Source organism: Oncorhynchus tshawytscha, linkage group LG14, assembly GCF_018296145.1.
Source record: "Oncorhynchus tshawytscha isolate Ot180627B linkage group LG14, Otsh_v2.0, whole genome shotgun sequence".
Classification (NCBI taxonomy): domain Eukaryota; kingdom Metazoa; phylum Chordata; class Actinopteri; order Salmoniformes; family Salmonidae; genus Oncorhynchus; species Oncorhynchus tshawytscha.
The window spans coordinates 26,630,591-26,658,513 of record NC_056442.1 but is presented as its reverse complement, the minus strand read 5'-3'; the positions used below and the strand labels follow the sequence as shown (position 1 = coordinate 26,658,513).

Genomic DNA, 27,923 nt, shown 5'->3' with positions numbered 1-27,923 from the left:
TAAAGAAAACCCCTTGAATGAGTAGGTGTGTCCAAACTTTTGACTGGCACTGTATAAATGTATGGCTTTGGGGCAACCATGCTGAACTCCCTAATCATTACCCTTCTTTCGGTGTTAAACCAACTGTGATTTTGGCAAGGTTAATAGTTCCTGATGTCATATCAATGACACAATACAATCATTCAGTGAATCAATCAAGCATGGTAGTATTGGTTGCTACGGAGCAGCTCCCCGGATGTAGTGTTACCACCAGCAGCCTCAGTATGACGACGGGAAAGTGAGACTTCGGCTAATATTACAGAGTTTTGGGCAGCTTCTTCTATTAAGCGAATCAATAAACTATTTATCCACGTTATCCATTTTAGCGGTGCACGAAGGACATTTAAGGTAATTATGACACGGATCGTTTGTCTTTCATTCATTCAGCTATGCCTACTGACTTGACGTTAGTTATCTAAACTAAGTTTAGCTAGCTACGTTAGCAACTTGCTACCATTAATACTAGCTAGCTGCTAGTTTGTTTGTTTGGCTAGTGAACCAAAAACGAACTTTTCTAGAATAAGAGTAACTTTATGCAATATGAAGTCATTCACAATGGGTCTTGAAACTCAGTGAAATGAGTCACGAGCTAACGTTAGTCTACTCTTTCATTGTAAAAATATAGCAGCTAGCTAACGTTATCGTCCAATAAGAACCTCTAAGCTAGTTTAGTTATTGAGTTGACCAATCCAACTGGTAAACTAACAAACATTACATTGGTTAAGGTATGCTAGTAATCCACTGCTATAGGTAGAAACCGTGTACCTTAAAGTAGCTGTTGTGCTGAGAAACTGATTTTGCTAGCTTGCTCCTTCTATTCAAACGCCCTAGGGGAGCTAAGTGATGTGTGTAGTCTGCTGTGCTGTAGTGTAGTTTTTTTTTTTTTACCTTTTTTTAACCAGGTAGGCCAGTCGAGAACAAGTTTTAATTTACAACTGCGACCTGGCCAAGATAAAGCAAAGCAGTACGACAACAAAAACAAAGTTAGGTGGGATAAACTAAAGTACAGTCAATAACACACAATTGGACTAGGAGCAGCAATTACTTTGTTTGGAAAGTCAAGATTGAGGTTCTATCCAGAGACCTTTGATGTTAGCTGCAGTCTAATCTAGCTATCTGCTCTACTGAAGAATTCGGGCCTTGTATTATGGCTTTATTTAATCTTTCTTGTAGTCAGAACCAGGCAGCAGGTAACCGTTCGCTGGTTTGAATCCCCGAGCCGACTAGGTGAAAAATCTCTGTGCCTTTTGAGTAAGGTACTTAACCCTAATTGCTCCGGGGTGGCTATCAATAATGACTGATCCCTGGCCGTGACCCCACTCTCCAACCGTGTCTCAGTGGGATATACAAAAACAAATGTCCAATTCTCACACAATACACATTTGTACTTGTGTAAAATAGTACAAATGTAAGCACCCACCAAATTATTATTTATCTAATCTATGAAATCCTGAACTCTAGCCCTGTACAACTCTAATCCTGAACTCTCTCTCGACAGTTCATTAAGCTTTTGTATTCTGATCAGAGTTCTGATCATGGAATTCTGAACGTGTCATGCTGCTACATTTAACTATGTCTACCGTGTCCACAGTGTGTCCTTATTCCCTTTTCCTGTGCTATATACAGATGTCAGTATGAATTCCACAAATGGTGGAATAGGCAACATAAGATAACACAACAGCTGATGGCATTAGCTAACTACTCTAGCTAACTAGCCAGCTAATCTATGTAGCTAGCCAGCAAACTAGCAAATAACACTAAAGGGATTGCAAACTGGTTAGTGTAACTGTAGCCAAACAAAAAGTATTTATTCAAAGTATTAGCGAGCTGGCTAGCATTTGAGGCAAGCAAACATGTTCCTCACACGCTAGGAACGTATTTCCTCCAACGTTATAGTGAGAAGGTGTCTCTTGGTCCCAAAACATTAGTTTTTTTTTATACTTGTGGGAAGAGTGCTGAGGATTCCACCCACTGTATGCGCTTTCGGTAGCCGGATTGTGTCTAGACTGAGGAGAAATCCGCACACAATGCATCCCTGACCACCTGAGATGGTCAGCCGGATCTGAACACCCATCACACCCCAAAGCGACATTTCAATGCGATCTTCATATTCTGATAGCAGAAGTTTCATGTAAGTGTCAAGTGTAGACAACCTCTCTCTCTTTCAATCCTTACTTTTGGAGACTTGGCAGCTGATAAATGTTTAGTGCTGGTGTGACAGGGTGCAAGTAAGCAGGGTTATGTGATCAGTGCCGGGCACTCCACACATTCCTGGCATGTCTGAGTACTGCTGAGGGTCACACAGATGGAACCCCTGCACTCTACCCAAACAAAGACCTACACTACACCCAGTCACCCCAACAGCTCTGTACCACCACACAATCTGTTTGTTAGTGATGGATGTTAGAGATCAACAGACGCAGTGATAAGCTGCAAGAAGTTTTGGAATAGTCATGTCTAATGTGTTCCCCCACCTAGTCTGTGTCAAGTTATTAAGCTCATCCCAGTTTTGTGTTAGGAGATTGACAGGGTATCTACATGCTGCCCAGAAAGTGTTTTTAGTTTGTTTACCCAAAAACCACTGCGATATGTGGCTAACAGAACCAACACATTTCTGTTAAGCATTTTTGTGTGGCATAGGCAAATTTTTCCCCATGAATTCTGAGAGTTTTGGAATGGAAGCAAATAAAATAAGAAACAAATTCTTTAAATCACATTGAGACGAGTTGTCTGACCGATATAGATTTTTCTACACCGATACCGATTATTGGAGGACCAAAAAAGCCAATGCCGGTTATTTAATTTTTCTATATATATATATATGTATGTATGTATGTATGTATGTATGTGTGTGTGTAATAATAATTACAACCATACTGAATGAACACTTATTTTAACTTAATATAATACATAAAATCTATTTAGTCTCAAATAAATAATGAAACATGCTCAATTTTGTTTAAGTAATGCAAACACACAGTGTTGGAGAAGAATGTAAAAGTGCAATATGTGCCATGTAAAAAGCTAACGTTTAAGTTCCTTGCTCGGAACATATGAAAGCTGGTGGTTCAATATTCCCAGTTCTTCAATTTTCCCAGTTAAGTTTTAGGTTGTAGTTAATATAGGAATTATGACGCATCGACTATTTCTCTCTATACCATATGTATTTCATATACCTTGACTATTGGATGTTCTTATAGGCACTATAGTATTGCCAGCCTAATCTCGGGAGTTTATAGGCTTGAAGTCATAAACAGTGCTGTGCTTCAAGCATTGCTAAGAGCTGCTGGCAAACGCAGTAAAGTTTGAATGAATGCCTACGAGCCTGCTGCTGCCTACCACAGCTCAGTCAGACTGCTCTATCAAATATCAAATCATAGACTTAATTATAATATAATGAACACAGAAATACGAGCCTTTGGTCATTAATATGGTCAAATCTGGAAATCTATCATTTTGAAAACCTTTATTCTTTCAGTGAAATACGGAACTGTTCCGTTATTTTATTGAACGGGTGGCAACCCTAAGTCTAAATATTGCTGTTACATTGCACAACCTTCAATATTATGTACAATTCTGGCAAAATAGTTCGCAACAAGCCAGGCGGCCTAAACTGTTGCATATACCCTGACTCTGCATGCAATGAACGCAAGAGCAGTGGCACAATTTCCCTAGTTAATATTGCCAGCTAACATGAATTTCTTTTAACTAAATATGCAGGTTTAAAAAAATATACTTCTGTGTATTGATTTTAAGAAAGGCATTGATGTTTATGGTTAGGTACATTCGTGCAATGATTGTGGTTTTGTTAAATCGTCACCTGTTTTGCGAAGTAGGTTGTGATTCGATGATAAATTAACAGGCACCGTATTGATTATATGCAATGCAGGACAAGCTAGTTAAACTAGTAATATCATCAACCATGTGTAGTTAACTAGTGATTATGTGAAGATTGATTGTTTTTTATACGGTAAGTTTTTAATGCTAGCTAGCAACTTACCTTGGCTCCTTGCTGCACTCACGTAACAAGGGGGTCAGCCTGCCACGCAGTTTCCTCGTGGAATGCAATGTAATCGACCGTAATTGTCTATAATTGGCGTCCAAAAATGCAGATTACCGATTGTTGTGAACTTGAAATCGGTCAACCTCTAATTGAGACCAAAGGACGCCTGGCCTATGCTTTCGCTGGTAGTTAGTAGAAAATACATTTTATTACTTCTGTGTTCTCAGATGTATTTTTGGGGGGTGGTTATGTATAGACCATTCAGTTCACCAATAGTTAGGCTTACAATTGTAACTCTTTCTAACAGGAGGCTTCAATTAACTCCATCTCTCATTTTCCTTTTTTTCCTGCCTGCATAAATCCCCTTTTTAGTAGAGAACAGAGAGTGGAGTGGGGCGGCAGTGTGACGTTGTAGTTGAGAGACCCTAGATCAGAGGCCACACTGGGTCCACATGATCACGGACGGCATGTTGTCGTTCTTTTGATCTGAGCCCGAAGGTTGCCTCCATAGGGGAGAAAAACACAGCTGTATAACTCGTTTCCAGTAGAGGATTCGGAAAGAGGAATGGAAGGCATTAAGTAGCCTCTAGTGCTGATTTTATAGAGGACGGCCTACGTGCATTCATTGGTCATGTTCGTAGACCACTTATGAACAAGTTCAGGTTTAACTCATCCTCACAACATGTAGTACCTAGACTAGTCCTAAAACTTCCAGCGTATGTACAGATGTTCAGGGCCATTATGTGTGAAATCTTCTAATTTCAGCTACCAAAGTAATGTAGGCTAGCCTCTAATGATGTGCTTTGCTTTTTTTCCTCCCACTACTATTCCACACCCTGTAGGCCTACATGTTCTATCTTTTTTTAGGAGCCCTCTCTCTCCCCTCCGCCCCAGGCGAAAAGTGGAGTCAACTTTTCATTTGAAGGGCTTTAGCACAGCTACTACTGTATTTTCACACTATGCCTCACTATTTGGCTATTAAAATGTTTTCATCTGACCCAGGGAGGTGCCTCACTCCAACTTTCTACTAGACAGAGTCAATCCCTCGTTGAGTCTTTAACTCACTTTCTCTCTGATTATAATTTTATAAGACACAGAATCTAATGGACTCACTTTCTCATCAGTTGCGCTTTTCTCTCTCTCTCTCTCTCTCGCTCGCACATTCCTGTCTTGCTTTCTGAGTCCTACCTCACTCTCTTCTGAGCAACTCAGTCTCACTGAGGGGGAGAGTGATCAGAGGATATTATGCTGTAGTCCTGAATGTGTGGACTGGTCATCTCTTCAGCCCTGGCTTCACATTATCATACTCTGCATTTCAGTTTCATATTTCCTTTAAGCAGCGATTGCAGCTGGCTGGCATTGTTTTCAGATAAGGCTGATATGTCACTGTGTGGGTAAGAGTGATGGCATCGGGAATCTCTTGTCATCTATGTCTCTTAAACAAAGCCCTGTCTGTGTAGGTCATGCTGACTGTAATATAGGCTCAGTGTAGTAGACTGTAGGCTACACACAGTACAGTGAATTGTTTTCCATGTTTGCAATGTGTAATCGTTTCAATCAGAGAGGTCCACAATCAAGCTAGGACCTGCTTGCCTGGTAATAGAAAGTTCTTGTGTACACAGCTTGGCGGGGGATTGTGGGTAATGGGCTGGCCACATTTCCCCTCTGCTTTAACTGTTGCACAATGAGAGAATATAATAATGAATTGTGGTTGCTGCAAAACAAGAAAAAAGGTGCTGTTGCATTATGCAGGCATATTTATTTGATTGAACCTTTATTTAACTAGGCAAGTCAGAACAAATTCTTATTTACAATGACGGCCTACCGGGGAACAGTGGGTTAACTGCCTTGTTCAGGGGCAGATGTTTACCATGTCAGCTCGGGGATTAGATCCAGCAACTTTTCGGGTTACTGGCCCAACTCTCTAACCACTAGGCTACCTGTCGCATAAACCTGGAATATTCTAAGTGAATGAGGCAGTGTTTTTGTTCCTGCCGGTGAATAGGCCCTGCCGCTGTAGGCATGGAAAAAAACTACACTGATTGTGCAGACTGAGCAAAGACAGCGTTGACTGCCATTTTGATACTAATGTCATCCATTTATTTTTCTATTTCACACCAAACTTTCCAAGCTGCTCTGCACAAGCTAGATATTAGCCTAGGGGACCCAATTTTACCTCAATATTTACATGTGATCATACAAGTGCTTGACAGTATGACTTCATAATTGTTTTGATGATGGTAATATACCATAGGCTAATTACAGGGCTAAGCACTGCAACATTACTTTGCCAATTACAGTGTGTAAGATTCATACATCTATGTTCACCCCCCCAAACGGAGCTTCTTTGAAATTGGAGGCTGTTGGTTGAAGAGTTTGGTTTATTTTTTCATCTCTGTTTGCTGTGATTTCTCCCAGGTCCTTTTTGATGTGGACCTAATACGTTGAGGTGCAGCCCTCCATGTGCTGCTGGGCTTTGTGTGGTTTGCACTGAAGAGATGGAGGGTGAAAGTAGGGATGGATATCTCCTGTCCTCGAGGGGCCGGAGTGGTGTCACACTTTTTGACCATTTGTAGCAAACACTGTTGATTTAAACTAATTGCATTCTAAACTGAAGGTCATGATTATTATTAGGTGTGTTAGCTGGGACAAAAGTGACACAAATCAGGACTCCGAGGACTGGAGTTTCCCCACCCCTGCTCTTGTCAAGCCAACTAGTTCCTGGGCCCAGCAGCACAATTACCTACTGTGACATATCTCTCGCAACACAACTCTCATAGCAGTTGCATAATTCATTACTTCCTCTTCCTTGTCACCTGGCAAGTTTGTCATCACGTTGTATGAGTCAACTTTTTGGGTTTGTTTTAAGGTTGGCTCGGCATCAACTGCAGACAGACTGGGTGGAAGGGGCAGTTTTGTTACGATCACATGTGGCGATCAGAGGTGTGACGTGACCACAAGCTGCAAGATGAATTGCAGATACTGTAAATGAATGCAATGCGAGATTATGCAGAGTAGCTGAGCATGTGCATGGGTCTGCTTCACTAAGCTACAACGTGACCGCAGCTGGACAAAAACAGCAGAGGAGTTTAGCCTCACTCTTGTTGCTTTTAGTTGTTATGGAGGTCAGCCCGATACTGTTGTTTAGTTCATGAATCGCTGACTCTACCTTTAACTTGATTGACCGATTCCGTTAACACGAACTCTCCTCATTTGAAATGTCATTGTTTTGTTTCTCAACTGAATCAGCATAGCTTGATATGTCAAACAAGCTTGTTAGCGTAGTTTGACAAGATGTTTGAATAGCACCCGAGTCGTTATGCAATGAAAGCCTGGCTTGTCAACCTCTGCAGTGTGCTTTAGGCTCAACAAAAGAGAACAATTATTACGACTATTGAGTTGCAAGCTGGAAGCTTAGGAAATGAATCTCATAGTTCTCTCTTTTTCTTGACATATGTGACAGCTTGTATTTGAGAATTTTAGGGAGGCCCTTCTCTCTGACTGTCAAAGTCCGGACGGGCAGATTATTTCAAATGTAGTGTTGGCTATCAAAGCACTTTGAACCGACTGACCCGTATCCCAGTGGAAGCTCACATTCCCTCCTTTATCATTGACCTTTGCACATTCCTCAGCCAGACCTGGAAGTCTGCATGGATTGGCTAAGGCAGCAAGGGCTTTGTTTGAACCCAGCTTCTGGATTGGTTAGTATCGGACATGTCAAGCCCCATTCACATTGCATTGTTGTTGTTTTTCCCCATATAGAGAACTGTTCTCTTTATATCCACACTACCCCTTGCCATTTGTTTATTTAACTAGGCAAGTCAGTTAAGAACAAGTTCTATTTACAATGACAGTCTACCAAATGGCCTCCTGCGGGGATTAAAAATCAAATATAGGACAAAACACATCACAACAACACAGCATAAAGAGACCTAAGACAACATAGCAAGGCAGCAACACATGACAACACAGCATGGTAGCAGCACAAAACATGGTACAAACATTATTGGGCACAGACAACAGCACAAAGGGCAAGATGGTAGAGACAATATATAAAATTTGATTGGATTTAATGTCACATACACATGGTTAGCAGATGTTAATGTGAGTGTAGCGAAATGCTTGTGCTTCTAGTTCCGACCATGCAGTAATATCTAACAAGTAATCTAACCTAACAATTTCACAACAACTACCTTATACACACAAGTGTAAAGGAATGAATAAGAATATGTACATAAAAATATATGAATGCGCGATGGCCGAACGGCATAGGCAAGATGCAGTAGATGGTATAGAGTACAGTATATACATATGAGATGAGTGATGTAGTGTATGTAAACATTATATGAAGTGGCATTGTTTAAAGTGGTTAGTGATACATTTACCGTTCTGTATTTTTTGGGTGGCATTTATAAGTCTAAATATTGCTGTTCCATTGCACAACCTTCAATGTTATGTCATAATTATGTACAATTCTGGCAAATTAATTACGGCCTTTGTTAGGAAAAAATGGATTTCACACAGTTCGCAATGAACCAGGCGGCCCAAACTGCTTGCACGGAACGCAAGAGAAGTGACACAATTTCCCTAGTTATAAGAAATTCATGTTCGCAGGCAATATTAACTAAATATGCAGGTTTAAAAATATATACTTGTGTATTGATTTTAAAGAAAGGCATTGATGTTTATGGTTAGGTACATTGGTGCAACAACAGTGCTTTTTTCGCAAATGCGCTTGTTAAATCATCACCTGTTTGTCGAAGTAGGCTGTGATTCAATGAGAAATTAACAGGCACCGCATTATTATATGCAACGCAGATGTGTGCAATGCCGTACCAGGCGATGATACAGCCTGATAGGATGCTCTCGATTGTGCACCTGTAAAAGTTTGATTGTTTTTGGTGACAAGCTGAATTTCTTCAGCCTCTTGAGGTTGAGGAGGCGCTGCTGTGCCTTCATCACGCTATCTGTGTGGGTGGACCATTTCAGTTTGTCCGTGATGTGTACGACTAGGAACTTAAAAATGTCCACCTTCTCCACTACTGTCCCGTCGATGTGGATAGGGGGCTGCTCCCTCTGCTGTTTCATGAAGTCCACGATCATCTCCTTAGTTTTGTTGACATTGAGTGTGAGGTTATTTTCCTGACACAACTCTCCGAGGGCCCTCACCTCCTCCCTATAGGCCGTCTCGTCGTTGTTGGTAATCAAGCCGGCCCCTGAAGTGTTGTCTGCAAACTTGATGATTGAGTTCGAGGCGTGCATGGCCACGCAGTCATGGGTGTACAGGAGAGGGCTGAGAACGCACCCTTGCGGGGCCCCAGTGTTGAGGATCAGCGGGTTGGAGATGTTACCTACCCTCACCACCTGGGGGCGGCCCGTCAGGAAGTCCAGGACCCAGTTGCACAGGGCGAGGTCAAGACCCAGGGTCTTGAGCTTAATGACGAGTTTGGAGGGTACTATGGTGTTTTAATGCTGAGCTGAAGTCAGTGAACAGCATTCTTACATAGGTATTCCTCTAGTCCAGATGGGTTAGGGCAGTGTGAAATGCAGACTCAACTCTTTTGACAGTTCACTTCACATATTTTTTGGGCTTAGTCCTCCGCATGCACATTGCTAGGTTTAGAAAGAAACCCAGATCTATTTCCAACATTCACACAAAGTGCAGAATGTGTTATCGGACAGCTAGATATACCTACATACATTTTGGAATCTAATAGATTGCATTTAGTTAAGAGGAGACATAATAATTGTAATCAGAAGATACTTTTAACATGTACATGTTATTGGAAACAGAATGAATAGAAGAATAACTGCAGATAAAATAATTAAATTGTACATCCAATCGAGACGACTGCCCCTTCAAAATGATAATGTTTTTCTGGTGTTAAACTTTGTATTCCATGTAATAGAGCAGCTTATCAGGAACACAGAACACTTTAGTTTATGAGGTTAGGATTTACCATTGCTGTGATCTTATTTTCACATGATCAGAAAAGGTCACGGACAGGTAAATGGTAATCCCGTGTCAAAATGGCACCAAATCACCTGTCTGAATTCTTAATTTCAGCACATTTAGTCCCATATCTTAAGATGGTGGTCATATTGTTATGACATTTTCAGGGTTGCTGTAGAACAAGTTAAATATTCAAATCAAATTGAAGTTTATTTGCCACATGCGCCGAATACAACAGGTGTAGACGTTACAGTGAAATGCTTACTTACAGGCTCTAACCAATAGTGCAAAAAAGGTATTAGGTGAACAATGGGTAAGTAAAGAAATAAAACAACAGTAAAAAAGACAGGCTATATACAGAAGTGAGGCTACATACAGACACCGGTTGTTGAGGTAGTATGTACATGTCGATATGGTTAAAGTGACTATGCATATATGATGAACAGAGAGTAGCAGTAGCGTAAAAGAGGGGTTGGTGGGTTGCGGGACACAATGCAGATAGCCCGATTAGCCAATGTGCGGGAGCACTGATTGGTCGGCCCAATTGAGGTAGTATGTACATGAATATATAGTTAAAGTGACAATGCATACATGATAAACAGAGAGTTTGGGGTGGGGGGGGGCACACAGTGCAAATAGTCTGGGTAGCCATTTGATTACCTTTTCAGGTGTCTTATGGCTTGGGGGTAAAAACTGTTGAGAAGCCTTTTTGTCCTAGACTTGGCACTTAGGTACCGCTTGCCATGCAGTAGTAGAGAGAGCAGTCAAAGACCCCAGCCATAGACATTTTTTAGGGCCTTCCTCTGACACCCCCTGGTGTAGAGGTCCTGGGTGACCGGCAGCTTAGCCCCAGTGATGTACTGGGCCGTACGTACTACCCTCTGCCTTGCGGTCAGAGGCCGAGCAATTGCCGTACCAGGCAGTGATGCAACCAGTCAGGATGCTCTTGATGTTGCAGCTGTAGAACCTTTTGAGGATATCAGGACCCATGCCAAATATTTTTAGTTTCCTGAGGGGGAATAGGCTTTGTCGTGCCCTCTTCACGACTGTCTTGGTGTGTTTGGATCATTCTAGTTTGTTGTTGTGGACACCAAGGAATTTGAAGCTCTCAACCTGTTCCATTACAGCCCCATCGACGAGAATGGGGGCGTGCTCGGTCCTCCTTTTCCTGTAGTCCATAATCATCTCCTTAGTCTTGGTTACGTTGAGGGATAGGTTATTATTCTGGCACCACCCAGCCAGGTCTCTGACCACCTCCCTATAGGCTGTCTCGTCATTGTCTGTGATCAGGCCTACCACTGTTGTGTCGTCAGCAAACTTAATGATGGTGTTGGAGTCGTGCCTGGCCATGCAGTCGTGGGTGAAAAGGGTGTGGACTGAGCACGCACCCCTGGGGAGCTCCAGTGTTGAGGATCAGCGTGGCAGATGTGTTGCTACCTACCCTCACCACCTGGGGGCGGCCCGTCAAGAGGTCCTGGATCCAGTTGCAGAGGGAGGTGTTTAGTCCCAGGATTCTTAGCTTAGTGATGAGCTTTGAGGGTACTATGGTGTTGAACGCTGAGCTGTAGTCAATGAATAGCAAACAGGAAACCATTCACCCAGAGTGGAATTATACAAATTAGGAACGTAATTTGCAAATGAGGCAGTATGGAATCCATTATTACAGTAATTTAACCCAATTTAAGGTAGGGTGGTCATATTATTAACAGATCTTCATGCTTTATGCAAAACTGAAGAGTTTATGAAATTAGAAAACGTTACTTTATGCAAATTAGATAATATATTCAGACCCCTTGACTTTTTCCACAATTTGTTACAGCCTTATTCTAAAATTGATTCAATTGTTTTCTTCATCAATCTACACACAATAGCCCACAATGACCAAACAAATCCAGGTTTAGAATTTTTTTCAAATTTAGTAAAAATAAATAACTGATCACATTTTATGTAAGCATTCAGACCTTTTACACAGTACTTTGTTGAAGCACCTTTGGCAGCTAGTACAGCCTCCAGTCTTCTTGGGTATGACGCTACAAGCATGGCACACCTGTATTTGGGGAGTTTCCTATTTTTCTCTGCAGATCCTCTCAAGCTCTGTCAGGTTAGGTGGGTAGAGTTGCTGCACAGGTATTTTCAGGACTCTCCAGAGATGTTCGACCAGGTTCAAGTCCGGGCTCTGGCTGGGCCACTCATGGACATTGAGACTTGTCCCGAAGCCACTCCTGCGTTGTCTTGGCTATGTGCGTAGGGTCATTCTTCTGTTGGAAGGTGAACCTTCGCCCAAGGTCCTGGAGCAGGTTTTCATCAAGGATTTCTCTGTACTTCTGCTCTGTTCATCTTTCCCTCGATCCTGACTAGTCTCCCGGTCCCTGCCGCTGAAAAATATCCCCACAGCATGACGCTGCCACCATGCTTCACCGTAGGGATAGTGCCAGGTTTCCTCCAGATGTGACGCTTGACATTCAGGCCAAAGAGTTCAATCTTGGTGGAGGCCACTGTTCTTGGGGACCATCAATGCTGTAGACATTTTTTTTGTACCCTTCCCCAGATCTGTGTCTTGGAGCTCTACGGACAATTCCCTCGATGGCATGCTTTTTGCTCTGACATGCACTGTCAACTGTGGGATCTTTTTATATAGGCAGGTGTGTGCCTTTCCAAATCATGTCCACTCAATTGAATTTACCACAGGTGGACTCCAATCAAGCTGTAGAATCACTTCAAGGATAATCAAAGGAAACAGGATGCACCTGAGCTCTATTTCGAGTCTCATAGCAAAGGGTCTGAATACTTACTTAAGGTATTTCTGTTTTTCTATTTTAAAATTTGCCAAAATCTCAATGTGTTTTTGCTTTGTCATTATGGGGTATTGTGTAAAGACTGAGGGGGAAAAACTTTCATACATTACAGACTTATGCTAAAAATGTAACAAAATGTCAAGGGGTCTGAATACTTTCTGAATGCACTCTATATACAAAAGTATGTGGACACCCCTTCAAATGAGTGGCTTCACTACAGAGTTCCAAACTGCGTTATGATTTCCCTTCACTGGAACTAAGGGACCTAGCCCGAACCATGAAAAACAGCACCAGAACATTATTCCTCCTCCGCCAAACTTTACAGTTGGCACTATGCACTCGGGCAGGCAGCGTTCTCCTGGCATCCATCTGCCAGATGGTGAAGCGTGATTCATCACGCCAGAGAATGCGTTTACACTGCTCCAGAGTCCAATGGTGGCGAGCTTTACATCACTCCAGCCGACGCTTGGCATTGCGCATGGTGATCTTAGGCTTGTATATTTCATGAAGCTCCAGACTAACAGTTATTGTGCTGACATTGTGTCCAGAGGCAGTTGGGAACTCGGTAGTGAGAGTTGCAACTGAGGACAGACGATTTTTACGCCTCTTCAGCACTCTGCAGTCCCGTTCAGAGCTTGTGGCCTAACACTTCGCAGTGTAGCCTTTGTTGCTCCTAGATGTTTCCATTCACAATAACAGCACATAGTTGATTGGGGCACCTCTAGCGGGGCAGAAATGTGATTAACTGACTTGTTGGAGAGGTGGCATCCTATGACTGTTTCAAGTTGAAAGTCATTAAGCTCTTCAGAAAGGACATTCTACTGTCAATGTTTGTCTATGGAGATTGCATGGCGGTGTGCTCGATTTTTATACACCTGTCAGCAACGGGTGTGGCTGAAATAGCCGAATCCACTCATTTGAAGGGGTATCCACATACTTTTGTATATGTGTATGTGACCAATAATATTATATATATATATATATATATATATATATTAGTTCAAGTTTTCCCCAGCACATTAGCAGCAACTCATTATGATAGCAGTCATGGGATCTTCACAAATCTTTTTGACATTTGCTTCATCATAATTATTTGACAACATTTGCTTACACTATTAACAGTTTTGATGGAGGAAGCTACAGTGCATGTTTTTGTTCCGAGGCCTTTCTCTTCACTGGTTGCTTGTGTTCATCCGCTGACAATCCTGTTCAAATTAGCAGTCACTCAAGGTATTTCACAAGATGCTGTTGAAGTATTGATAAGACAGTGCTATAATAAATATGCGAGTACATTAGTATTTACCAGTAGTTGAACATTCCTGTTTCCCTCTGATGTGCCTAGGTCAAGCTTTCAGCTTGATCGTGTCATATCATAGATTACATAACAATCATAATGACTAGTAAGAAGAGTGATCATTGAACAGACACCGCAGGCAGTGAGCGTTCCGGGATTTGAATGAGTCAGACGTGACTCTCATTTTACCCCTGTTTCCCGGTGATGTCACGATACTGGCCCGCGTTAGTGAAACCATCGGAATGCGACAACATTGATTTTAGAGGTTTACAGTTCTACTTGAGAAGTTATTCATAAGTCGTTTTATCATAAACGTACATTTTGGGTAAATACGGCGTGTGCACTAAAATCAGCTCTTTACCTATTTGAAACGCTGCGGAAATAACTTCTTGATCTCACTTTGGAGTGTCTTCTCACAGAGCGAGGCTGCCTGGGTTATTTTTTTCCTTGTTTGTTCTCATGCGTGATCGTGAAATGGTATCAGGTGGATTGTATCGCGTTGGATAGACATTCTGGTGAGTAAATCAAAGGCAGTTTTACTGTCGTTAATCATTGTTTTCATAGTCATTCTTACGTCAAAAATATCGAATATAATTTAACCTAATAAACTTCACGGTCGAGAAGCATATCTCCACTGCAAAATGTATAAATGTATTTCTGAGGTCAAAACTCTTAAGATTAGCCTCAAATCAATTTGAAACACGTCATTATAGCGATCAAATCCAACAAATGCTCTATGTACAGCCATCACATGAGTAATAAACGCAGTGTTTTCTCACTACACATTAATCTACACATAATCTTTACCACCAGCATGTGGAATTCTGGTACTTATTTTCTCCCATCGGACGTTTGGTTCTTAAACCTGCTCATATCTATTTTTGTTTTATTTTGCTATACGACCATGAGACTACTTCCCTAGTGCTGTTTCACATGTAAACAACTGTCAAAGTGATAAGAAACAACGGGATTACACTCATGAAATTGAGGGAGGTAGGCTACACCCTGAAGTAACGATACGTTTTCTCTTTTGGTAGTGTTTTTACAAGCTATAGCCTAAGTACATGTTTGACACTAAAGAAAGCATAACAAGGTAATGAAACCAATGGTGTAGTAGTTATTTAGTTGGATCTGACACTGTCAGTATAGTCACTGCTTGTAGCCCACGTGCTTGTGAATGGGACTCTTTATCTTAATTCCTACATTTACTGTAAATGCTCACAGACCTATCCTCGTTTTGTTTTGCTGCAAATTGCACCCCAACACCAGGCTTGGTAAACAACGGATAGGCAAGACCTGATAAGAAGCACTCTGGCTGGAATCGGGGGTTGGCTCCAAGGTCACACTGTTTGCACTGCACTTCCTAAATCAGGGAATCTCAGAGGGTAGAATTCTGTTAGTTAGCATTTCTGACTCATCACTGGGCAGTAGGCTAAACTTCAAATGAAAGGGTGCGACTGTGGAGCACGCCCACAAACGTCTAGGCTAAGCTACATCATGATAAGTTGACAATGATGATTGCTACAGGCAGAGGGATGCAAGACAAGGCGAGACAAATCCCTGAAGATGTGACCTAATTTTGTGTCACCTCTGAACCCGGCATAGTGTCCACGATGACACAACCTACTGCATTTGCATTCAGAAGGGAACATTGAATTCAGAAGGGAACACTGAACATTGCAGATAGACATGCAATGAATATAGTTGACATGATTCAGTTTCATGTCAAAGGCATGCATGTGTTGTACTATACAATATAGGTGTGTACTCTTACTATATTTGACATGCGTGCATTTGGAATAGTGATTAGCAATGACTCATACAGCTTCTCTTTTAAAAAGCCTTCCTGGAAATAAGTCATCACCTAAATCTATTTTTGGTTTTGAGATGTTTACATGTCCTTTAACCTTCGAGTGTAGTCCTTGTAAAATGGTATGCGAGGTATGCCTAAATGGGACAGAGGAAAACCATTTGAGTTAGCAGAATAAGGCAATTGACGACTAGACGTGCCGTTGTCCGGATCTGTGTGGTGACCGTGCAGTCTGAATGATGAGGGGCTTACCTTCTGAATGGCCGCCTCGTCAGTCATGCCTTACGGTTTATCCTCCTCCAGAGGGGGCCTGCCCTGAGCACAATTGTTTTGATGTTAACTACTTTGACTGAGAGCCCCACATTAACCCATCACAGAGCTCAAATGAGGTGTTTTGCGTTGCTACAGCACAGAGTTGACACCCATGGCTGAGTCTGGTGGACCACCCCTTGTGCTTGGACAGACAGTAGCTCTTTGGCCATGACCCATCTGGGTCTACGCTCCCCCTGAAGTGCCTTTCTTACTGCTCACCGGTGCGTAATAGTATGCTAATGTGAGAGACTCCATAAACGGGATAGTGTGTCGTGAACGTCACCTTTTTTCCCTTCACTGCGTGGGTGGTTGCAGCTCTACTCTCTTCATACACAGAGGGAAATGATCAATGAATGGTAGTTATATAAGCTAGGCTTTATGACCGCTTTACTGACAGACGGGAAGAAGAAAATGGAGACGATAAATCAGCACAGTTATAGTTGAAAATGTGTGCATCTGTTGGTCTCCCAGGGGCATCTTATTTTCTGTACTGAAACCGTCTGTCTAGTCTTGAGTGAATGGACACTTGTCTCTCTCTCTTCCCCTGCTACCTACTTCGTAGGGGGAAGTGTACAACACGGAAGAGAGAGGTCTGTGTTCTGGGGGAGGTGCTACTTCACCTGCTGCTGCGTCACTCTCAGCTGGGCCTCACCTGTTCAAACCTGTCTCACCGGTGCACTGCCTGTAGCCTGAAATCCACCATGTGGTTTGTGGTGCTTTCCGCTTTCATTCAGTCACTTATCCTAAGCCTATGCCATGTTAATGCTGTTTTCATGACACCCAAGTTGTCAAGCAAATCATAATGCAACTCAATTCTGTCTATCTGTCTCCTGAGTTATTGAATATCAGTTTGGATGTGTTTTTGTCATCTCAGCAGTTGCTGATGGCAACAAAAAAAAAACTTCTGACATTGAATAATCATTTTCCCTTGGCTGTGTTGAACTATTTCCCCCTTCGTTGCTTGGCTCCACTAAGGCAGGGTTTCAGAGGAGCAACCGAATGCTTCAGCAAACCACTTTACAAGTCTGTCAGCAAGATTCAGTTATGTGGGGCTCTGTGGTTGCTGCTCAGTATGTTTCCCATTCAGTCAGTTTTTGTAACTCGGAAGCCTGCCGCACAAATGTGTTGGTGGAAGCACCGTTCAACTGACAACAGAAGTCAGCCCGCCACAAGGACTCGTAAGAGCGCGAAGAGCCAAGTAAAGCCCCCCCCCGGCCAAACCCTCCCCTAACCCGGACAACGCTGGGCCAATTGTGCGCCGCCCTATGGGACCCCCGATCTCGGGCTGGTTGTGCTACAGCCTGGGATCGAACCCGGATCTGCGATACAGTACCTTAGATCGCTGCGTCACTCGGGAGGCCCCTCTAGCAGTTTTTCAAAGCAAATAAATCATCTAGCAGCTGCCTCTAGCAGCCCCTCTAGCAGTTTTTCAAAGCAAATAAATCATCTAGCAGCCAACTTCCTTTAGTAGCAGCTGCCTTATTTCTTACATTTAGTTTAGTCGTCATGCTGACTTGGTCGTTCAACTCTGACCATCAATGGTGGCTTTTAAATAGTTAATGGAAGGCCCATGTTGACCTCATCTCTGGCCCTTTGTACAGGTTTGTGCAGATGGGTGGATGATCCCATTACACTTCAAACACTCAGAGTGAGTTCTGCTTTATGGGCCAGTCAGGCGGTATCCCTCAGCCCCTCACCAAGCACCCCTTCCCTGCAGCTTGGGTGGGTCTAGGACCGTGGACACAAACGGGCAGCATATCGCAGGCAGGCAGCCCAGTGTTTGGATTCAGGGAGAGCTGCCTCTCTATCTAAAGCAAGAGAAGGAATCCAGAATGTTTGAGCGTAGAGAAATAAGCTAGAGGGAAAATGTGCTTGTGAAGGAAAGGGGAAGTCGTTTTTCTGGGGGCCTCGGCTCACCTCTGAGTAATACTTACCTGACTAATAAATGTTTTGGCTCTGAAGAAAGTGGCTGCTACTTGTATAAGGTATTTGTCTTTATGGGAGATGTCCCTATAAATTATACTCCTGTCAAGGTTACATACACGTTTGTGTCTCTGTGCATTTGCCAAAGGATATTCACTGTGGGATTTTGTCAGTCTATATGAAAAGGTTTTCAGCTCTATAGTCTGAAGTGTGTCTATGTGGCCACATGACAGATCAAGTTTTGATGCGTTCGCCTCTCAGCTCTATTGAAAAGGAACAGGACTTCCTTGGTATTATCATTTGTTATCATCATGAACTGCTGATGTGTTTAACGCTGTTCCAAAGTCATTCCTGGTGTGTATTTTGGAAACAAACGGAAGCAAACAGACTGTAGCGGGAAGGGAGCAACCTGCAGTTGTCAAATAAGAAACTTGTTTTTTTAGTTGCAAACTGTTTTTTCCCTTGCAAAATGTTTTGTTACAGTTTTCCACGCTGTTCACTAATTAATACACTCCTGTTCTCCTCTCTGTGTTCCAGGTCTGATGCCCAGCTGCCGCCATGTTCACTAAGAAGAAGAAGCCCCGCGTCCAGATCTCGGCGCCCTCCAACTTCGAGCACCGCGTGCACACAGACTTTGACGAGCAGGAACAGAAGTTTGTGGGGCTGCCGCGGCAATGGCAGTCTCTAATCGAGGACACGGCCAAGAGGCCCAAGCCCTTCATCGACGTCACCGTCATCACCACGGTGGAGCCCCGCAAGGTCAGGGGTCATCAAAATGGGATGTGGGAGGAAAGGGGCATGTCACAAACAGGAAGTGATATTTTCACTGTTGCATTCTCTGTTGAGTTGTAATTTGAGAGAATGCCAGGGTAAAAAGCTGTGATGGACCATGCACTCGAAGATGTCACATGACTCTTAATTCATTTTCAATGTTCTTTAAAAGTTATTTTCACTTGATCAGGGATAGCGTACACAGACGTTTCGTCTTTGTTGCCTTCAGTGTGTATGTAGGCCATGGGAAAGGGCACAGAACTGTAGCGGTCTCAGCTTACTGTACGTCAGATTTGGATCACAGTCTGAATCCACAGAACCTAAACAGTAAACATGATTGTCTTCTTTCCTGAACAATAAACACAGCGAAGGCAAAAGACATCACTGAAAATAGAATCTGCCAGTCATCATATCTCTTTTTAGAATGAAGCTGTGACAGTCCAGGAAGTCTCTCTTGTCCTGACTGGTCTGATCTCAACTCATCCTTACTTGGTGTCTCTGCCTCTCCCTCCTGTAGACCATAGTGCGGGGTAGTAAGATCGCTGTGGACGGCTCGCTGACATGGCTGCTGGATGAGTTTGACACCATGTCGGTGACCCGCTCCAACTCCCTGAGGCGAGGCAGCCCCCCTATCCAGCCCCGCAGAGACTCCGGATCTTCGGGGGGGGGAGGCCATGAGAACGGGGACCTGGCCCACCGGCCACACCACCACCCAGATCACTATGGAGACATCAGAGACAGGTACAGTGTCGTCAGTAGGGGCCCACGGGGTATTCAGATCTCGGCTGTAAAATGGCTCTGAAGAAATGTTTCCACCACTCCAGAGAGATGCAACCTGTTTACCTTTTCTCTGTTGCACTAGGGAGCAGCCCAGGCCGGACCAGTTAGCTGGTGGAGACTCCAGGCAGCCCCAGCGGGTACCCCGCTCTCAGCGAGAGGACGGCAGGCCACAGCAGCAGCCCCGGGGCCAGGAACCAAGCAGCAGGCACCGAGAGAGGGAGCGTCCTGGCCCACCCCTTCCCCCATCAAAGCCCAGAGACACGGACCCACGGGACCACCACGACCAAGTAGTCCGCAGGGACGGGCCCAGCGACAAGAGGCCTAAGTCCAGCTACACGGGCAGGGATGGCAGCCCACAGTCGCCCCGGGATAAGAGGCCTCTCTCGGGGCCCAACATCCGTATGCCTAACCTGCCTGTCACAGAGGGGGTGATAAAGACAGCACAACAGACCAGCAGGCCGTTCAACACCTACCCCCGCGCTGACAGTGAAGGAGGAAGGAGCCCCACCAGCCAGGTACTGACAGGCTGCTAGGAGAACACCAGACATTGGGAGATATGGAAACCAGTGCGTGCCGCTAATGTTCTATCGCATGTCTTTAACAGACCTCTGACATAAGTGTTGATCATACAGTGTCATTTCCTCTCCCTTCTAGGAGCTGAAGCCAGCCAGACCACACGAAGCACCGCCACACAACGGTCCTTCTAGTGCCTCCAGCCGAGACGGGGGAAAAGCACCGCCGAAGGGCCAGCTACGAGGAGACCCCCACCACTCCTCCCACCCTGTCCTGGGCCCTGAGCCCCCCCACGGCCATCAGCAGCAGAAGGCTCCCGTTCCCCGCCCCCCGGCCCCTGCCCTACCACCACAGCAGGCCCTCTCTCCCAAGAGGGAGCCCCAGCGGGTGTCCCATGAGCAGTTCCGCGCCGCGCTGCAGATGGTGGTGGATCCGGGTGACCCACGCACCTACCTGGACCACTACATCAAGATCGGAGAGGGCTCCACCGGCATTGTGTGCATTGCCACCATCAAGAGCACTGGCAAATTGGTGGCTGTCAAGAAGATGGACCTGCGCAAGCAGCAGCGCCGGGAGCTGCTATTCAATGAGGTGGGGTTTTAGGGCCTGTATTGACTTGAACAGAATGCAATTGAGATGAAGGTCTTTAAGATTTTTGATGTTCAGGGAATACAGTATAATGGATTTGTAAGCTATTAGTTGTGTGATCCATAATCTTTTATAGTGGCTATTACAGAGTTTTGCTAATGTTTGAAAGATTTGTCCTGCATGGAGGGTGCGGTTCATGCATATCTTTGCAGTGGTGTGATGAGTGATGTCAAGTGCCATGAAATCGCCCACGGTCTCCTTAGTAACGCTGGTTCCTGTGCTCTTCAGGTGGTGATCATGCGGGACTATCACCATGACAATGTGGTGGAGATGTACAACAGCTACCTGGTGGGAGATGAACTCTGGGTAGTCATGGAGTTCCTGGAGGGAGGGGCTCTGACTGACATTGTCACACACACCAGGTGCATGTCTGTTGATCTGCGGTTTAGTGCTATCTGGCATCCTTGGGATTTCCATAGCCTACACCATAACTATCTTAAATTTTAACTTCAATGAGGTGATATCAGAGTTGGACGTAACAAGGATCTCAGATAGCAATGACCGTTGATCTGCTGCTCTGACAACTGGCCAGCAGGACTAGGTAGGGCTGCCCACCCTTTTCCTGGAACTATACCATCCTGTAGGTTTTCAGTCCAACCCTAACCTAACATACGTGATTCAGCTAGTTAAGGTCTTGGTGAGCAGAATCAGGTGTTAAATAGATTTGGACTGAACCTACAGGACTGTAGATCTCCAGGAAGGGCCATGGGCAGCCCTGGGCTATGGTGATTAGAATTAAGATGTCTGTGTTTCATACTAGTCATATAGTGTTCAACTGCTCATATCGTAGCTGTTTTTACAGTACAAGCAATGGTAAGGGCTCCCGACTGGCGCAGCGGTCTAAGGCACTGCATCACAACCGGCCTTAGAATTTGATCTTAACTGGCTTGCCTAGTTAAGTAAAAATAACCACTAAAGTTTTTTGTTTAGTTATTTGTTTCACCACTGGGTGGTAGTGTCGCATGGCTACACTCTCATGTCACTGCAATGCAACCTGTGGTGTGAGATGTTATTTCTCTGTCAGCTCTGAGTGCTAATGACCTGTGTGTGTGTGTCCAGGATGAATGAGGAGCAGATAGCCACAGTGTGCCTGTCTGTGCTGAAGGCACTGTCAGTGCTGCACACCCAGGGCGTCATCCACAGGGACATCAAGAGTGACTCCATCTTGCTCACCCACGACGGCAGAGTACGTACACCTGACTTCAGAGGTTAAAGTTCTGTGACTGCATTGGATTTCCTTCATATATGGGGGGTGGGCCGGGCCATGTCTGTTCTGTTAAATATATTCCCAAATAAGTTTCTTCTCAAATATTTAATTTTCTCTGTTAAGCTGTGTGCACTGAACTGACATTCTTTACATTGCTCCCACTTTTATTTCTCTACTTGCGCGTGGCAAAGTTTTACAAATGTAGCTTTACGCTTAGTTTCAAGCATGGTTTATGGGCAGCTGTGCAACAGACCACTTAAATGGGCATAGTCATCTTACAAGGGCCATGACACTGTAATGGTGAATTTTAATTTATATACATTGTTATTAATTATTATTATAAATCAGGATGTTGTGTCCAATAGGGTGAATGCAGAAGGACAAACCCAATGCTTCAGCCTACGTACATTTTATAACCACTATGCTTCATCGTTTGGGCTACAGGTGATAATGCTTATTGCTAATAGCACATCTGATAATAAAGACCATGCATAGGTTATATGGACATGGTCCAATATGTTAAAATAACTAACATTCTTACCAATATGTTATTGGGCCCATTTATGGAGATAGAAATTATATTTCAGCTGGTGTCCTGTTTTCATTAATTTTGGAGTAGAATGTCCTTTCAAAAAGTCACCATAACTGAGCTTCTCTGTCCTTCTACATAAATATGTAATTGGTCAACATGATGGTCATGACTTTCTTACATGAAAGGGAGGTTAACTTGGCCCCAGACAATTGAAGTTTCAGTCATGGTTTTGTTGTTTCTTTTTGACCCCAACCCTACATCAACCCTACATCACCACCTCCCTCATAGACAATTATAAGACTGGAGTATGTACACATCACTCACCCCAACCCTGCTTCATACACAATGATATTATAATTGTCCCATAGCAAAAAGGAAAATGTGAAATAGACTGACCTCTATGGTCCTTGAAGAACCTGCTGTGTGATATAAAGTATTGTGTGATATAGGCCTAGCTTTGGAAAATAACTCATTTGACTGAGTGACAAAAGAAGGCTCTGTGTGTCCAACAGAATGTCTGTTTTGTTTCTTTGCCATGACATTACTTCCGAGTATTGGGATTACTGGTATCGTGACAACCCTCCCCATACCTCCCAGTCATAACAGGCTATCTCGTTTACATATCGGAACGATATGAAACCAGCTGTGAAAATGAAGATATGGGAAAGAGGAACTTGTTGCAGTCATGTTTGTTCCCAAAGTATTGTAATATACAGTACGAGAGGTAATGGAGGGCTTGAAGCTCACGCTGTTAATTTAGTTCTTAGTTTACCTGACAACAGTTTGTAGATGATGCAACAGTTTATTTTATCTTTTATTGAGCCCAAGTGTCAACCTGAAGTCACTTGTAGCTGTCATGGTTGGCATGCTAAGGGCTGTGCTTAGCTCTTACTGTGGTTGACCTAAGGGGAAGTGTAGTCAGTTACCCTCAGCTGATTCTCGGCAGAAGACTGTGTGTGTGCGTGCGTGCGTGCGTTTGTGTGTGTTCACATTTACCCTTACCAATTCAAAGCATGCTTTAGTCAGTGAGCCCTGTTCTTCAGAGGTCACCATTGGCAGACAGGATATTCATCCACCCAGGCATTGCAAAGGTTTTCTCAGAGAACTGTGGGAGGTGTTCTACTGTGATGTGTAATACTGTAAAGCAGCACATTGCTAGACAGAGGATTGTTTGTGGTACGCTAAGAGTTCAGTCTGTCAATCTATAACACATAACGTCCATGTCAGCTGAAAAGTCTTTCATTTAGTCATTTGTAAAGATGGCAGTATTTTTAGAATGCCTGTGTTTTTTCCCCCCGTAAATAATGAATTAAAAGCTCTGACCCTTTCCGCTATTCCCCCCCGCCCAGGTGAAGCTGTCAGACTTTGGCTTCTGCGCCCAGGTGTCTAAAGAGGTCCAGCGGCGCAAGTCCCTGGTGGGCACACCCTACTGGATGGCCCCAGAGCTCATCTCACGACTGCCCTATGGGCCTGAGGTAATGTCCAGTTAGTTGTGTCTGTGTGCAATGCATTATAATTCCAAACTATCGCTGATCACTGTGTGTATACAATATTTTACCCCGTAGGTGGACATCTGGTCCTTGGGGGTGATGGTGATCGAGATGGTGGACGGAGAGCCCCCCTATTTCAATGAGCCCCCCCTCAAAGCTATGAAGATGATCCGTGACAACCTACCACCCAAACTCAAGAACTTACACAAGGTACTAGGCACACTAGAAAGAGCCTCTCTCTCACACAAGGCCCTGTTATTCAACATTTTTGAAATTGATAGTCATCCTTTGTTATTTTTCCCAGGTTTCTCCTCTTCTCAAGGGCTTCCTGGACAAATTGTTGGTGCGAGACCCCACCCAGAGGGCCTCAGCCAATGAGCTACTCAAGCACCCCTTCCTGAGCAAGGCTGGCCCGCCCTCCTGCATTGTGCCTCTCATGAGGCAGAACCGCATGAGATGAGAGCGAGCGGAGACCTCTTCCCCACTAAGGAGTAGTGTCACATGGACCCTCAACTCCCCAAGCTCACACCTCGGACTCACACTGTTCTGGAGCGAGGAGGTTGGGGGGGGGGCAGAGAAACACTGCCCAGCTCATATTAGCATTTTTACTGGTCAAGCTTTTTTTTTTTAAGAACCTTTTGAAATGAAAAGGAACTCTGTCCCCTTTCCTATGGGAGAAAAGATTTTGACACTACAAGGATGTATAGCTTGAGCGGTTTGGTGCAGAATGAGGCTTGGAAAGTGCTGCCTGCTGGGGTGACTCACAAAAAAACACTGTTAGCATCCTAGCTGAATGGTCTGAACCATGCTTCCACACTACAGGCCTTCCTCACGACATGGCCCAGACTCAACTCTATTCCAATAGACAGGACATCAGAAAAGACTACTGAAGGAGGACTATGCTTTTCTCTTACCACATGATGCATTGAAGTATTTTTTTTAATGAAAGGAAACACTTGGTTCCTGTTACAAACACTAAGCAAAGGTAGACACTGGAGTTGTGTTTTAGATTATTTTTCTTGTAAGTATGATGAACATAGATATATCCGCTTTGTTTTCTCTATTTTGTGATTATTTTTGGGGGGGGTTACAGTGAGATTTGAAGCACTGTTCTGAGATAGAAGCTGCACGCCTGGTTGATTCCAATATATCATAGTTTTTTAAAATTATTTTTTATTACAAGATAATTAGTTTCTTTTAATATACCTGTGTTTAATAGAATATCATGATAAAGTGAACATCAAGGCAGAGTTTCAGCTGTTTCTTTCTAAAGGCTAATTTGTACTTTAGGAATTTAGCCATGTAGTTTGTGCTCCCTGTAACCCCTCGATCTGCTGCTGTAGACTTCAGATGTTAGTTTATAGTAGTGACCACTAGGTCAACGGAAGGACCACCCTTATGAAAGCCCCCCCCACACACACATACACACCTGTATATACAGAAAGTTTTAAAAAATTGTCATTTTTCCTAATGATTCATTTCTTAAACGCCCAACCTGGCCAGTCTGGACAATGGTTCTGGACTATGTGAATGTAGTGCTGAGCCACAAACTGGTTCTGTGTTTAAAGATGGAATCTGCAGTAGGGGGAAACAGTCACACCGGCTGCCCCACCACCGTTATTTTTTTGTTGCGGAGCTGAGGAGCGTTGCGCAGCATGGGGGGGGGGTATATTAATATCGCAAATGGACGTGACTGTTTCACCATTTTGGATAAGGATCCCAGTTGTAAGGGCTTATTAGAACAGGAAACGGACACACAAGGTGAAAATTCGTGCTTGGCTAAATGAAGTGTGCAACAGCTGCTATAACTGAATTCTTGTCCATAATGTAGCAATGACAGGAACTGTATGGCAGAAAACAGACCCATCGATGCAAACTGAAATAGTAAACACTCACCACAATCACCCACACACACTTCATGCAGGGCCCTACGAAAGTCTGTGTGGGTGGAATCACGAATCCAGACATTAAAACGGAATTCAATAATATTACAACATTTATTTAACTTTGGTAGGAAATCAACAAAATGTATTTTAAAATGTATTATTTAGCCAAGATTATCATAAGACAAACAAATTGCATCCGTGATTTGTATGTTCCTTAAACATTTAGAAGCAAAGGTTATGGTAATGCCCCTATCTGAGTGCACGTTTGTCTACCACTTCGTGTAGCAGTTAGCAATGATGCTAATAATCACCGTCTTCTGGTAGATGGGAAGGCTTTCTAAAAAATGTTTTTTAAATTGTTCAGCATACTGCAATCACACGTTACAGAAACACAGATAACCAAACAAGTCTCTTGGCTGGTGCAAACTACAGCCAAAAATATAAATGTCTTTGATTTTTCACAGACCTCGAAGGTGATCTCCTGATGTGGTTTAAGCATTGTGGTGGACTTAGAACATCAAATGCTGCTGTTTTTTAAAATTTAAAACGTGTGATCTTTTTGTTGTTGAGAGCGAACACATGAAAAAACGGAGGGAAACCTGGAAAAACAGAACTTGGGCAAAAAAAATCTAACAGGTTTTATAGGGCTCTATTCATCGTTAGTCCTCGTTTTTCTCTGAGCTTTCCCCTCCAATTCTAGATTAGTAAAACGAAGTCGCATATGTACATTCACCATAGAGAGCATCCAAAGACCACGAGGCCTTAGTGCACAGCAAAGAGTAGCCAATATGTCTGTTCTGAGTTTCAGTGAGGATATCGGAACCGACTCCATAAGTAGACACTAACACTACATTGTGAAGTACTGTTGTTAATTAGATGCGTCTGAGCTTACTATACGGTTTTAACATTCTGTCAATATTCCATATTTCCAAAAGACAAGTGGACGTCTGTTAAAAGTGACATGATGATTGGTAAGCCTGAGTAAGATGTGATCCGTCTGTGTTCCATGTGTAAAAAATAAAATGTTCTTCCAGTTTAGTTTTGCAAAACTGAGTGAAAAGATGGGCTGAAAGAATGACAATCAAAGTTAGTAATTCACTGTCTGCTTTTTCAACAATCTTCTGAACTGATCACTTTTCATTGCTCACAAAGTTTTGTAACTGTAATTGTGCAGCATTTTGATAAACACATTTTCTAAACAAATCCTGTTTTGATACTCATTAAATCCATCTTTGCATACTGTATATTTCTAAATCGCTTAACTAATCATTACCGTGAACTGATGGCACACTGGTATTTTGTGTTTTATATCATATACTGTAATGATGAATGCCAAAAAAAAGACATCATTCCTCAAACTACAGAATTGAATCATCTCCTTAACCCCCAAGTGTAAGATGTGATTTTAATCGCCATTGGTTTCACTCACGTCAACTACAGTTTTCAGTGGCTGGTATGAAACCAATCGCGTACATTCCGCAGTTGGTATTTGACATTCCTGTAGCTTCTACTTAATTTAATGCCTGTCAAGGTTAGAACCGCTTAACTTGTTTGTTTTTTCACGGTTATTTTGTGTGTTAATGCCTTAACGTTCAGAAAAGTAACACGATCAATATGATTCCCTTCTTTGTAATTTTTGTTAATTGCAAATGTACATGATGATTTTACAAATCTCCAGGAGTCTGTAGTGTCTGAGTAAACTCATTATCGTTGGTTTGTGTTGAGAGGATTCTCAAATTCAAATTAGGAGCTGTGACACTACACAATATATTGGTGTGAATTTCTCCAACTTGTTTGTATGATTATTTTTCACACTTTCTTGTATGCTAAATCATTTAGGCATCAGTATTGTAAAGTTTGATGGTTGACAGTTTTTCTTGAGTCCCAACCCACCCCTGGATTTTTGCATTTTTGCTGGTTATTGTAAAAACAACTAATTTTAAATATTTTTGGCAAATACAGTTTTT

General features: G+C 43.2%; 1 protein-coding gene across 2 annotated transcripts; it reads left to right on the top strand.

Moving 5' to 3' along the window:
• Positions 1-96: 96 nt before the first annotated feature.
• Positions 97-27,639, top strand: LOC112266882 (serine/threonine-protein kinase PAK 4). Of its 2 annotated transcripts, none has more exons than XM_024444776.2 (10): positions 97-387; positions 18,667-18,888; positions 19,418-19,641; positions 19,763-20,195; positions 20,335-20,784; positions 21,070-21,203; positions 21,901-22,027; positions 23,930-24,055; positions 24,146-24,280; positions 24,375-27,639. In XM_024444776.2, exons 2-10 carry the CDS (start codon positions 18,688-18,690, stop codon positions 24,528-24,530), a joined length of 1,986 nt encoding a protein of 661 aa, XP_024300544.1. In that variant the 5' UTR covers positions 97-387; positions 18,667-18,687; the 3' UTR covers positions 24,531-27,639. The 2 variants fall into 2 exon arrangements, with proteins under 2 accessions (XP_024300544.1, XP_024300543.1); XM_024444775.2 differs by lacking the exon at positions 97-387 and adding an exon at positions 14,232-14,599.
• Positions 27,640-27,923: the final 284 nt, after the last annotated feature.